Source organism: Peromyscus leucopus, chromosome 9, assembly GCF_004664715.2.
Source record: "Peromyscus leucopus breed LL Stock chromosome 9, UCI_PerLeu_2.1, whole genome shotgun sequence".
NCBI classification, from domain to species: domain Eukaryota; kingdom Metazoa; phylum Chordata; class Mammalia; order Rodentia; family Cricetidae; genus Peromyscus; species Peromyscus leucopus.
In genome coordinates, this window is record NC_051070.1 from 528,649 (window position 1) to 542,810 (window position 14,162).

A 14,162-nucleotide genomic window follows, 5' to 3' on the forward strand; every position below is an offset into this window, starting at 1 on the left:
TTATCCCTGATCTCAACATCAAAAGTATTAAATTAAGAAAATCATTCTCAGATACCCTGTACACATGTGTGCATGGACACATAAACACACACATACCTGCACACATATATATGGACACACATGAATGGACACACACACATGAATACACATGTATGCATGTATGCAAACACGTTCACACAGAGATGAGTATGAGTATAATCTACCTACTCCAAATGTAACTGCTGCCCAGGCTATTGTGCATGGTCAAGAAGGTTCACAGAATGAGTCCTAATCCAGTAGCATGATGGCCATTCAAAGAAGGCACCACAAAGGCTATTCTAGGATGAATGTGACAGACAAACACAAATTTCAATTGTGAATTATGTTCTCTTGAGTTACAACATTTAATTCTAAAAAAAAAAAATCAGTATAAATTTAGCTAACTATATTTTAAATATTTTTTTGTCCTGGAGAAAAAAAAATTTTATTTTATTTTTTTTTTTTTTTTTTTGGTTTTTCGAGACAAGATTTCTCTTGTGTAGCTTTGGAGACTGTCCTGGAACTCACTCTGTAGCCCAGGCTGGCCTCGAACTCACAAAGATACGCCTGCCTCTGCCTCCGGAGTGCTGGGATTAAAGGAATGCACCACCACCACTTTTTTTTTTTTTTTGGTTTTTCAAGACATGGTTTCTCTGTGTAGCTTTGTGCCTTTCCTGGATCTCTCTCTCTCTGTAGACCGGGCTGGCCTCGAACTCACAAAGATCTGCCTGCCTCTGCCTCCCGAGTGCTGGGATTAAAGGCATGTGCCACCACTGCTCGGCCTCTTTCTTTTTTTAATCTAAAAAAAAATTATTTATTCTATGTGTTTTGTGCATCATGTATCTTGATCCCATTCATTCCCCATCCCTTCACATCTGTCTTCTGCCCTGCATACCTCTCCCCCAAATAAAACAAAATTCAAGAGAAAAAAAATGAAGAAAATAAAATGAGAAAAATTTTAAAAAGGGAAGGAATTAAAAAATCTCGTCAAGGAAGCTGCAGTACAAACCAAGTCGATTCATATACCCCTTGTCCATACATTTCCACTGCAAGTGTTCATCGCAAAGAGTCACCGGTCTGGTTTGAGGCCCCTGGCCTCCACTACATGTTCGCTGCTGGGCCCTGACTAGGACTCTTCCTGGACATCCTGCTGCTACCCTGTGTTGAGGAGATCCTGCAGCTTTGGGTCTGTGGGTCTGGTCCCTTCGTGTGCTCCAGCAGATCATAGATGAGGTGAATGTTGGGGCAGGCCAAGTCAGAACCCCAGGTCTGGGCCTGAGCAGCTGTAGGGTTGGTCTGCCGCATGGGAAATGGGATAGCTCTCTCAAATACACATGGATGTAAACCTTGATGGTTACAAGTAGCTGCTTAAAATTGACACAAAGGCCATCAACAGGGAAAAATTTAAGGGAATAAGGTACATATAGCTAATTATTTCTATAATTTTTATTTTTTAAATCTATTTCTCTATTTTTTTCCATTCGAGACAAGGTAAAATGCTATATTTAGTAATTTCCTTCTATGTTTTTTTTTGATGCTGTAGTAATCTACCTTTACAAAATTTCCCAAATAATATAGTTTTATCATACTATCCCATTTTCTAAACTAATGCAGCCCACCTTATGCTTCCATCAATTTGGTATATTGAACAAGGATAAAGGTTAAGGCCATCCTGGAGTATACTGTTCTAACTGAGAGGTTTGGGAAATAGAATGGTGGGGAGTCATTCAGAATCTTGGAGGTGGAGGGGTGACTCAGTAGTTCAGAGAAATTGTTGTGTTTTGAAATGACCCAAGTTCAATTCGTAGTGCCCATGTTGGGCAAATCATAACTGCATGCAACTCCAGTCCCAGAGGATACAATGCTCTATTTTGCCCTCCAAGGACACTTGTACACACATCACACACACACACACACACACACACACACACACACACACACATGAGAGAGAGAGACAGACAGACAGGCAGATAGACAGAGAGACAGAATAAAACAAAAGTTTAAAAAAAAAAACTATTTCAAAATCAGGAAAGAAACTGAGTAAAGCAACTAGCGTAGATAGTACTAGTATTGACATTCAGTTACACCCTTGTCAGCTCAGTCATATTCTCACATTCTTACATTGAAGAAATCTCGGGAGCATATTGATGTTGGGTTCTTTCTGTGTCATCTCACAAAGGTATTGGCATACTTGAAAATCAAATGTATACCATCTTTCCTATACTATGGTTGAAAGAGGTAATTAGGAAATCTGCACAATCTAATGGTACTCGACATAATACAAATAATTCAACAGGTACAGACAGAATTCAGAAATCCTCCAGCAACTGATGCCTGCCCTAGGTCATCATGAAGTTCAGAAAAAAAAAACTGAGCTTTGTAAGAACTTAGGCATCCATAGTGTAGTTCCTTCTCACCCAGTAAAATTGAATGACAGCATTTGCATCTGCTGCAGACTAAAATCACATGAGTGCTTGGGCTACCTGTATTTTTAGATAACAATGTCAGGGTGAATACCGTCAAAGTGCTTAATTCCCATGAAATTATTTCCTTTTCTGTTAAAATGTAGGTAATGTCTCCCTTCCTGAGTTGGTGCAAAAATCAAATGTAATGAGCTGTAATTGCAGAACTCTGTGTCTGACCAAGTAAGGACCTCTGCTCATGTGAGTTTCTTCTTTTCAAATTTCTTTTCTTAAGTGTGGAAGCCACACTGGCCATGTTCAAACACAATTACACACTGATATCTTGTGGGCCACATCACAGTAGACCACTATCACTTCTTCCTACCTCTGTCTGCACCCACAACATGAAACCACATATGAAGGATGAATCATTCTCTCTCTCCCACTTCCAATCCCACCAGCCATGGAGCCATAACTACTCAACCACCTTTCCCTGGAATCTACTGGTTAGAAAAGAGTGTGAAATGGGAGGAAAAAGGAAATGAGGCAGAAGGGAGTAAAGAGATTAAGTTAAGAAAAAATGAATTTCTGGAGACACTCCACCTGCTTAGCTTAGGAGGGTAGCTCTAAGCCTGAGCAACATACCACAGGACCTGAGTTTATGAAAGGCTAAAAGGGTCAACTATGGAATCATTTCTCACCTTCACCTATTGATCAATCTCCACAGAGTGTGGAGTGGACCAGCTCACAGTACAATGAATGATCACTACAATGCAGTAATTATGAATGACCAAGCCCATTCAGATATCAGGATCAAGATCATATGGATCTAACAAGGGAGAATGAAATCATGAAAAAAGAAGAGTGGCCATCATATCAGCATGTCATAAACTCTCTCTCTCTCTCTCTCTCTCTCTCTCTCTCTCTCTCTCTCTCTCTCTCTCTCACACACACACACACACACACACACCTTATTTAATCGTTTAATTTGTCTTCTCATTTTATATAGTCTATAATTCGTGTTTGCCTCTAGAAACCATTAAAAACTCAATGGTGTTTCATGAACCCCATTATAATTTAACTTCCAACTCAATGTTCACAACCTTAAATTCTCAATTTTAGCCTCTTCCACATTCAGTAGGATTTAAAAAGTTAACACCTTTGGCTTGCCGTTAGTCTCACAATGTCCCAAAACAAATGTGAAAATTTCCTTCTATAACCAACCATTGTAGATGGCACCAGCATTTGCTCGGATAACCAAGCTAGAAATGCGATGATGGTGGCAGCCTTCTGTCTACATACATCACAAGCTCCCCATTGACCATATAACATTATTGTTCTACAGCAAGCCAGCTTTCCCCTTGGTGATCTACTTCCTTCTCCCTACATTCTCGTCATTTCACTTTTGTCCCAAGTGAGTATTATATTCCCCCCTCCTGTCTAGGATGCCCTCTTTATATTTCATTATCTGAAGGCCTACATTTAAGACAGAATTCCACATCTGTGATCCAGTAGCACCTTGCCATGCATGCCTACCTCTGTGAATAGACATATCTCCATAATTAGACTGCTAAACAAGCTCTTGTCCCCACAGCCTCCATGTATGCTTAGCATATAAAAAGCACTCAGTAACTGTAAGCTTTTAAAAATAACCAATATAGTGACACTGATGATACAGGAAAGCACTCAGATTATATAATAAATAACAGAAAAATTCTCAAAAGACTATGAGTAAAATGTGCTCTGATGCTTGAGGGGTTTTCAGAGGAGGGAGTCCTGCAGGAGAATGTTCTGGAAGCAGGCTTTCCCCAGCCTGTGAAGTTACACAGTCATGATTATGTAGGACAGCTTTTTTATCTCCCTTTGCTGGCAAATGTTCCAGAAACCAGAGGAGTGCTTTTTTTTTTTTTTTACCTGCATGTACCAACCAAGCAGTCAGATTAAAGAAGCACACATATATAAAATAACTCTGTCTTCCAGATTATTAAGCAAAAGAGCTTGAAATCTTCAACTTCACTCTGGAAGAGTGCATACATGTGTATAGGTGCACACTCCTTTTCTTGTATGCATGGTGACCAGAAGAGGACATCAATTATCCTCTATAGCTCTCTGTCTTATTCTTTGAGATAGGGTCTCTCGAACCTGGAACTAGGCTGGAGTTACAGGCAGGCAGACAGCCATGTCTAGCTTTTTTTTTTTGGGGGGGGGGTTCTGAGAACTAAACTCAGGGTCTCTTGTTTATATGGTAAGTGCTGCTACCCACTGAGTCATCTCTCTAGTCCCCAGATATTTTCTTCCTCTTGGTCTGTATTTTGTGAACTCTGTGAAGTCCCAAGACATGTTTACTTCCTTCACTGCTGGACTCAGTACCCAAGACACAACTCACAAACTGGCATACAGTATTTGGTCCATAAATGTTTAAAATATAAAATGTTTGGGTCATTAACACATATTCAATTCTACATTTCACAATAGAGCAATTTTAGTAAAATTCCATCAGTTTATGAATATATCATCCCCAAGACTGGATTGTCCTAACTTCTGGCATGTGTTTCTCTTGCTGTCTCTTGCTGATGGCCAGCATGTCTGCTAGTTCTGCAGTCTCAGAGTTTAATGGAACAAATATTTGGAGCTAATGGATCTCCTCAGCAAGGGATCAGGCTAATTTTAAGAATGTAGGTGGGTTTCATCTTGAGCCTTTGCAGAATGTCTGAAATCTCTAGAGGTTGCATGTGGGATGACTCATCCCTAAGGGGCTTGAAGGCCAGACCCCCCAAACAAGTAAAAAAGATACTTTCTGAGAGCCAGCTTGGGTCTGCCTGATGGTCTTAGCAACAGCAGCTGAAACATGATCTGGAGATGACCTGGACCAATGAGAGGCAGCTGTCACATCAGCTGATGCATATTCATCAGACCTCCCCCCCCCCCCCAGCGTGGGGTGGAGGGTATATAAGGCTTGCCTCTTCCTGAGTAAACTGAGCTTGTTGTTTGACATTCTCGCAAAGTCTGTGTGGTTTGATTCTGCGCCTACTTGGCCCCCTCCCCTAAAGGGAACAACAGCAAGGACCCTGCCACAGTTGCATGCATCACTGAAAGGAGCACGGCAAAATACAGAAAGCCTAGAGATCCAAGTTCAGCTTCTCTGTATAGGTGAGATTCAGAATGATTCTGCGAGATAAGGAGAATCAGGAGCGACCTTACCTGAACAGAAATCATCAGAATACCGATCATAAACGGCTCTGCAGTCCCTTTCATCGCACTCGCACGTGTCCCCATGAATGTCTCCCCAGTCCCCAGTTGGATCAACATCATGGCAAGAACATTCACCACAAACACATGTTCCTAGATGAGAAGAAATTAATGTTATGGCAATCCAGACAAAACAAAAAGTATAAAGAAAGCATCTTCCATAATTATTATTTAAAATGTTGATTCTTTTATATTTCAAAATAAATATATTTAGATAAAAATATTCTAAGAAGGGGAAAACCATCTAAAGTTCATTGCAGAGGTTTCTTAATAAGTAAAAGTTATCTATAATTATGTGAAATTATTTGATAGGCCATTAGCATTGTGTTAATTTCTCTCAAAGTTAATATTAAAACAATTCATATTTTTGTCTGCAAGAAACTTAGAAATAATTTGACAAAAAGTGAAGGTAAAAGTAACAGAAGAACTAGCAAACTCAAAAATCATTATTACCAACATTTTGTGCAGTAAGATATAAATGACTTAAGAGTTGGAGAAGTGGTATATGAATGAAGTGTTAGGAGTAGGAAGTGTGGATATACCCGGAAGGGGAAATGCTTTAGCCAGCCCTAGAGTTAGAATCTAAGGAAACTGAGTATGATGACAAGTCAGGATGGTAGGGTCCTGGACACCTATGAAGGAAGACTATTCAAGTTTGTTAAGTCAGATGAGGCTGGATTAGAGAAGTAGCTTGAGACAGAACTGAGAAGTGTCACCGTGCAGGTGGGAGATTTTGTGTTAGAAAGCATTTAATTGCCAATAATATTTTCTTTGCATAGATTGTTAGTGTCAATCTTTAGGTAGGTAACAGGCAAATTATTTGGAACTAAAAGAAATAAATTTCTTCATTGCTTCTTTAAATAAAAATAAGTAGCAATTTGACTAAAACTTTAAATTACAAAATAAAGTCCTAAGATATGAACAAATTTGTTCTTATCCAAAATATCTGAAACACAATTATTAAAAGAAAAAAATGAAATATATTTAAATACATTCAAGTCTGAAATTTGTATTGGAACCAAAACAGCCTAGAAATGCCCAAAAGACTAAATGAGTAGAAGGGAGTTATCCATATGTATGCACGTAGAAAGCAAAAGTAAGCAAAGTAAAATAAAAAAAAAAGAAAGCAAAAACATATAATCAGTTCTTAGGTATTAACTCGTAAAGTGTAAATATACCTAACATAAGATAGGTAAAGACAGAGAATTAGTGATAAACATGACAAGGGCTGACCACGCAAACAAATATTACTAAGAGCTGGGGGTGAGACCATAAAAGTGAGTTAAAATTATTTTAGATGTTAGATTATCACTGACAATAAAGTATGATCTGGAGGCTTTGACGATGTGGGTATATACTACAAATGTTGGATATGAAGCCAATCAGATACAAAGAATTTAGGCAGAAGAGACATGCTTATGAACACAAAGTAAGTTATTGAGATTTGTAGTGGGAAGCAATTCATTCACGTAAACAGTGTTTCACTTGTTTTTTTTCTTTCTTGTTTGTGGTAAGCCCAGGATTTTTGACTTCCATCTTCTATAGACTCTTAACTCTTTCTCTATTTATCAATATTTAAGACACTGTGTCAATGATTTCCCTGTGAACATATGAACATAGTCTATTAAAATGACTTGCACCTTTATAGAAATTGAAAAGAAAGCTTATAGCTTTCTATTTTAATGGTTTTAAAGAAAGCAAAAAAAGCCACTTGTTTATCACTAGGTAGACAATGAAAAACTAGCATGGCTCTCTTTTATCAACCTCCACAGTGAAGGAAAAAATCAGGTATTTGCAATAAACAAACAAATGACCCCACTTAAACTGTGCTGATGAGAAGGTTCAGTGAGTAAAGGCATATACAGCCAGGTGTGGCACCTGAGTCTGATTGCAGGGCCCACATGGTAGGAGAAAACATGTTGTTCTCTGGCCTTCAGAGGCATGCCATGACAAACGTACACCCACACACATATATACACGAGCACACAAAATACATTAATAAAATGTTTTTATTTTGATTTTATGCCAGCAATTAATAACTATAAATTATATTTGATATGCATAAGTATTTAAAATTTCTGCTTTATGTCAGTCTACAATTCATGGAGCTATTTGTTACAAGGTTTCTATTATCTATTGTTTTCAATACATTTTTAGTATTGCACTCAGAAGTTAAGTTCATTTATACGAATTCTGCATTTCAGTCAAGCCTTCCATTACCAATAATTAAGACAGGAGGATTGTCTGACAACCCTCTGGATAATCAAACACTCATGCTGTAGATAGTTCTGTTAGTCAAGAAACATTAACACAGCATCTCCAGGAATTGCCTTTTAGCTGTGCTGTACCAGTTTTGGACAGATGCCAAAGAAATTCCAGTCCTCATGCTGACTATTTTCTCAGAAAAGCTTAAAGCATGACAGCAAATTTATTTTTCCTTATCTATTCAGTAAAGAAGAACAAAAAGACTGTTGGTGTCAATGTGGATTTCTAGCAAAGAAAGTGATTATGAATAATGATGCTCCCACACTGAAGGATATACATTGAGATGAGGTCTTAACAGTGATGAACTTTGTTCACCACCCAGTCACGTAGTAACATGTATGAGTGACACACCTCTGTTGCTGCAGATTTTGCCATCTGGAGATGTGCATCTTCGCTTGCTTTCCCAGGGGGTGATGTCACACTGGAATTCACATTTATCTCCATGCCAACCAGCCTCGCAGTAACAGTTTCCACAGTAACACTTCCCATGGCCTTTACCCAAAAAGAATTTTATACAGTGAGGAAAAAAGCAACTTTTCAAAGCAGCATTAACTTTCTATCTCTTCAAAATCATTTTTTGCCTTTGAAAATATCAAGGGCTCCCAGATCCTTACTGAAAATAATCAATTTATGTATTTTTCTCTCCCAGTTGAGCTTTTATATGTATAATTATACAAATAAAGGCAGCCAATGTATCTTTGCCTTAGCCTACAAGGAAAGTGATTTAAGAAAAAAAGCATTTGTAAAGAAATGACAAGAACGACTCTTGAAGTCCCTTACTCTACCATTTGAAGTATATGCATTACTTGAATGTATGTTAGCCTCATTGTATGGATGTTTCTTGAAACAGTCATTAAAATTGTTCATTTGAAATCAGCCATTAAGAAAGTAGTAGTGCATATTTACTTAGATATTCTTTTTTCATGGCTGAAGCATTCTCAAACTAGAGGAAATATTTCATCTTTTCATTCTACAGTGTCCCACAGCTGTTGTGTTGTGGAATATTATTTAACTAGGGAAAGATGTGTTTAATTTGTTCATGCTGCAGAATATTACTTTATCTGTGTAAAAGCGTGTTACTTTTGTTTATGCTGCATTTGTTTAATTACGTAAAGATGTGTTGCATTTGTTTCACCTTGCCTGCCTAAGGCACATATTGATCTAATAAAAAGCTGAATAGCAAATAGCAAATGGCAGGAGAAAGGATAGGCAGGGCTGGCAGGAAGAGAGAATAGAGAGGAAGAGAAATCTAGGTTCAGGAAGAATGAGAGAAGGCGGAGAGAGAGGGAGATACTAGGGGTCAGCCACCCTGCCACTCATACAGCCATGGAGTAAGAAGGAAAGACATATAGAATAAAGAAAGGCAAAAAGCCCCAAGGCAACAACATATAGATAAACAGAAAGAGGTTAAGGTAAAAGAGCTAGCCAGAAATGAGCCTAAGCTAAGCCAAGCATTCAGAAAAAAAGAAAAAAAAAAAAGTCTCCGTGTCATGATTTGGGAGCTGTTTGACACCCCAAAAGGAAAAGCCTGGTACACACATTATTGTGTTCCACCATGTAGAAACTTCCAAAGTAAATCAATAAAATACAATGCATTCTTGGCTTCACAATCAAACTCCCACTCTGGTGTCAAGAGAATACAAATGAGAGCTAAGAATGTGCCAAAATGCCACACTACAATGGCCACCTTGCTATAATCTTACGTGTTCTCTTGTACATCCCACCAAGCCATCTGCAACGAACTGCGATCACTACATTTCCATCCTGAATGTCTAGCTGACCCTCTCCAAACGGCTCCAAAATATTTACTTACCTTCCAGTTCATTTTCTATGTGCTCTTCTCTTTATAATTATCCCACTCAAACATGGATGAATGTCCTCTTTATTTTCTATTATAGACTTTTTTAATCATAAAAGTTTATATTTTGTGAGACTCTCACTAAAGCATTTATTCTTCATTTTCCTTCTTCCAGGGCCATAATTCTGGGATGGCCATGGAAACATGTCTACTTGGCTACTTTTTAATTGCTTACTGGTGTTTTTTTTTACTGTAATATTATGGTATCCTTTATTAATGATTTATTATTAAAATAAACGTCCATATGGAGGTTCTTAGAATATTTATGAAATTCAATATTCAAAAAGGGTTTGTATAAAAATAATCATTAAGATAAGGGGTTAATTGTGAAAAGAAACAGAGTGGGGGTAGGCCTAGGGAAGAGGGGAAGGGAAGGGAGCTGGAAGAGTGGAGAGAGAGGAAACTGTGGTCAGGATGCATTGTATGAGAGAAGAATCTATTGTCAAAAAAAAGGACAGGAGGTTAAGTAGGAAAGAAAACTCATGTAAATCTACACTTTAATGAAGATACGGAAAATAATTCAAATGAAGGGTGAGAAAAGACTTTAAGACAACAGAAGAATCTTAAAATAAAATGTAAGCTTCAGGATAACACATATCCTAGGCAAAAAATATAATGTATATATAAACGGATAGAGGAAAATCTCTTTTTTCTATGTAGTATCAATGATAGACTATAAAATCCTTTCTCAACAGATTGTTTTTATGTGAATGACACATGGAAAACTCCAGGATTCTGAGCAGCATCACTCCCACAGAGTGTTACTGGATGCTGGCAACTGTGGTTAGAGATGCTGCATGATGAAGTTCCAAACAAATGGAAACACCAAGTAACAAAGCTGAAAGTTAAACATATCCTATTTTATTGATTCAAATTATTTTTTAATTTGACTATACAAATAAGCTTTGCCTCAGAGATGTATATCAAAACTCATTGGTCCCCAAACATTTTCTCTTATACTTTTATGATAATCAGCTGAAAATAAAACATCCAGATTGTAAATACATCATGTCTGTGGATGTAACCAACTGTCTTATTAAAATAAGAAACACAGAACCAATGTAAAAGAGAAAGCCAAGAGGTCAGAGCTCAGAGCTAAAATCTTACCTCCTGCGGTGCTCCTACCTCTCTGAAAGAGAGCTACTTCCTGTGTGTATGTCTTTAAATAGTCTTTCTGTTCTGCCTTCTCATTGGTTGTAAACCCAAACACATGACTACCTTGTCACTGCTTATAAGTACAGCCCTCCAGGTCTTAAAGGCGTATGTCTCCAATGCTGGCTGTATCCCTGAACACACAGAGATCTATGGGATTAAAGGCATGTGCCACCACCGCCACACTCTTGCTATGGCTCTAATAGCTCTGACCCCTGGGCAACTTTATTTATTAATATACAATTAAAATCACATTTCAGTACAAATAGAATACAACCATAAATAAGCTTTGCCTCAGAGATGTATATCAAAACTCATTGGTCCCCAAACATTTTCTCTTTTACTTTTCTGATAATCAGCTGAAAATAAAACATCCAGATTGTAAATACATCATTTCTGTGGATAATTTAACTCCAAAACCTTTTCAAAAATGTTTTAAATACAGTCTGGCCTAGAACAGTGGCTCAGAAGAGTTTCCCTTGCATTTGTTTTAGCCTGGTTATGAATGCAGGTAACCAGAGACAAAGGTCATTCCAGTTTAAAATAAGGCCATTTGGATAACACTACAAGACTATCTGGAAGCCACAATGGTGTTAAGAAATTGGCAACCTGTCTTATGATTGTGATGGCTTCCCAAAGCTCTCTGATACCTCTGGTTTCTAGTATCCCTGATCTTGCTAGGATATGCCAGACCAGATTAAGTAGGATAAATCCTTTTGGAAACAGCAGAGAAGAGTTAATTTAGTTAGTGACTCTCACTCACTGCTGTCTACTACCATTTCATTGTGCCAGCCAAAATTGCAGATGGACATTCTGAGCAAGAGTTTGCCATGAGAGGAGCAGAAAGGAAACTAAAAGATAGGTGGTGAGAAGTAACTCTTCTCAGGGAGCTGGAAACTCTAGGGCAGGCATATGGTGTGAATGGTGAAGGGTCAGAAACACAGTTCTAGTGTTGACAGACACCAATCAGGAGGGTATCGTAGAGGTGGGATAGCCCTGGACATGTTGATCATGTTACCTATGTCTCTGTTCCCACTGTTTGAGTAGATACAATTGCAGAGTGATTCTTTTGTGTATCATAAGACATAATATATTGCATATAAAGTATATGTTACATCCCTTAACAATAAGGAATGGGAAAGAATTAATTCAAGAGAAAAAAATTACTGAATGATGGTGACACAGAAAATGTCAGGAGAGTATTATCTACATGTAGTGGGTGCTAAGAGAGGAGATAAAATAGGGCATGGAACTGTCTAAAGACTTTTGATTTAGAAAGAGAATAAAGTTAATACAGTTAAGAGATAAGGAAAAAATAAGACACAAAACAACAGTAGCTAATGTGAGCAAAAGAAATGCTGTTCTAATAGAACTACTTCAGAGTTGTGCTGCTGGCTTGTTGCATCACTAATGTTCACCTCTGGAGGCAATCTAGTTTTGCATTTAAATAGTTCTAGAATACTCTGAAGGCCTTCATTTAACTCTTCTTACATGACAGGTTTTCCAAACACAGGTTCAAACCAAATTGGAGGAGAAGTTTATATAAAGGAAAGTATACAATGAAATGGGTGAAAAACAGGGGCTTTTACATTGCACATACTTAACATACATACCTCCACATACTTCTTCCGTTTCATCATCTATGCATTCTCTATCATCACACTCACAAAATTGACCATAGATGAGTCCATTTCCATCTGAATTATCACACTTGCACCTACCACAGTGACATGTACCTAAAGCCATAAAACAATGAGAAGAATGTCACACACTAGAAGTGACAAGTAATGATGCTTTCCCATATTTCTTTCAAGGAGATAAAGAACTCAAACCAATTTAATGTTGCAATTAAACATATCTGTGGCTACGGTGAGGTAGAGGGCAAGCTACTTATTTTTAGATTATTGTGGCACAGAAATTATAATTTGTACTTCACAGTTATTACTGTTGACCTCTAGTAGTTTAATGAGCATCAGTGTGACCCCCTCAAAACATGGAGGTTCTTATATGTGTCTTTTGAAACAAGTAGTGAATGAATATTTTCTAATCACCTGTACCCAAGGGAACTAAAATACTTTAAGCTTCTGACTGAAGGAATCTTTCTCATCTTCTCCACCAGTATTTGTTCAATGTTTTACCTTATATTGGAGCATAGTGTTTATATAATAAATACTTAGATAAATAGTAAATAGCAAATATTAATAAATGTGCAAATGAAAAAATTATGTACCCTGATAATGTCACATCTCAGCATTAGCTGACATTTTTGTTCTGAGGATGACAGGACCACAGTGGGTTTTCTTAGGCACAGATTCTTGGGACTTCAACAGAATCTCAAAGCAGTTCAGAGAATGTTAGAGGTCCTGGAAACATTATATCTACCACAAGCCACATACTCACCCTACCAGAGTATTTAACTACATCCCACAAGATTGATTTTACTGAAAGTAACATTTTAATGAAACAATATTAACAAGTCAGATGTCTAACCGTTCTAATAAATAGTTTTCCATTTTGAATTGAGCCTCACAACAACTGACATATGAAAGCTAAGAATTTGTGAGTTATCAGGATGGCTCTAATCTCTGGAAATTCAACTGACAATCAAGTCCTCCATAGGAAATAAGTGTGGCAAAATAAATAGAGAAGTGCAAAGCTGCAAAAGCACGTAGCAAGGAAATTCAGCTGAGACCTGGAGGTCAGAGAGAGGGTCCTGAGGAAGTAGCAGAGAACTGAGAGCTAAGCTAAGTCAAATAGATAAATAGATGAATAATAAATAAATAAATAAATAAGACACAAAAGCAAAGCTTCAGTGGTTAAAGAACAAATACAATAGGACTCAAAAGTAGCATCAAATGAACAAAATTGCTAGATAGAAACTTCTAGAAACTATGTAGCTGATGCTAAGGATCTCCAACACCTGTGTTTTCACAAGGGCCACAAGAAAAGACATACATCTGGATTAGTTAATTCTTGTTGTCACATGGAACATGAACTGAAACTGGGAAAAATGGGTGCTGAGAAGCAAATGACAGAATTCTTATTTTCATGCCTTCTTCATGTTTCTGCTAACCAAATCACCTGTAATTTGCTATTATCTGTAAGGCCCCCTCTCATAAAATCACAAATAGCAATTTTGCAGAATCTGACTTTGTTGTTTTGTACCTTGAGGGAACGCCTATGAATCTGACATATATTAAACTCAATTCTCTTGTACT

The 14,162-nt window shown here is 37.6% G+C and overlaps 1 protein-coding gene across 1 annotated transcript in view; it reads right to left on the reverse strand.

Moving 5' to 3' along the window:
- The window catches only part of Itgbl1 (integrin subunit beta like 1), a 245,340-nt gene that overhangs the window by 113,545 nt on the left and 117,633 nt on the right, over positions 1 to 14,162 (reverse strand). Inside the window, exons 4-6 of the mRNA XM_028868297.2 lie at positions 12,558 to 12,680; positions 8,286 to 8,426; positions 5,622 to 5,762 (exon numbers count right to left, since the gene is read on the reverse strand). Coding sequence (XP_028724130.1) covers positions 5,622 to 5,762; positions 8,286 to 8,426; positions 12,558 to 12,680 — 405 coding nt within the window. The remainder of the gene's footprint in view (positions 1 to 5,621; positions 5,763 to 8,285; positions 8,427 to 12,557; positions 12,681 to 14,162) is intronic.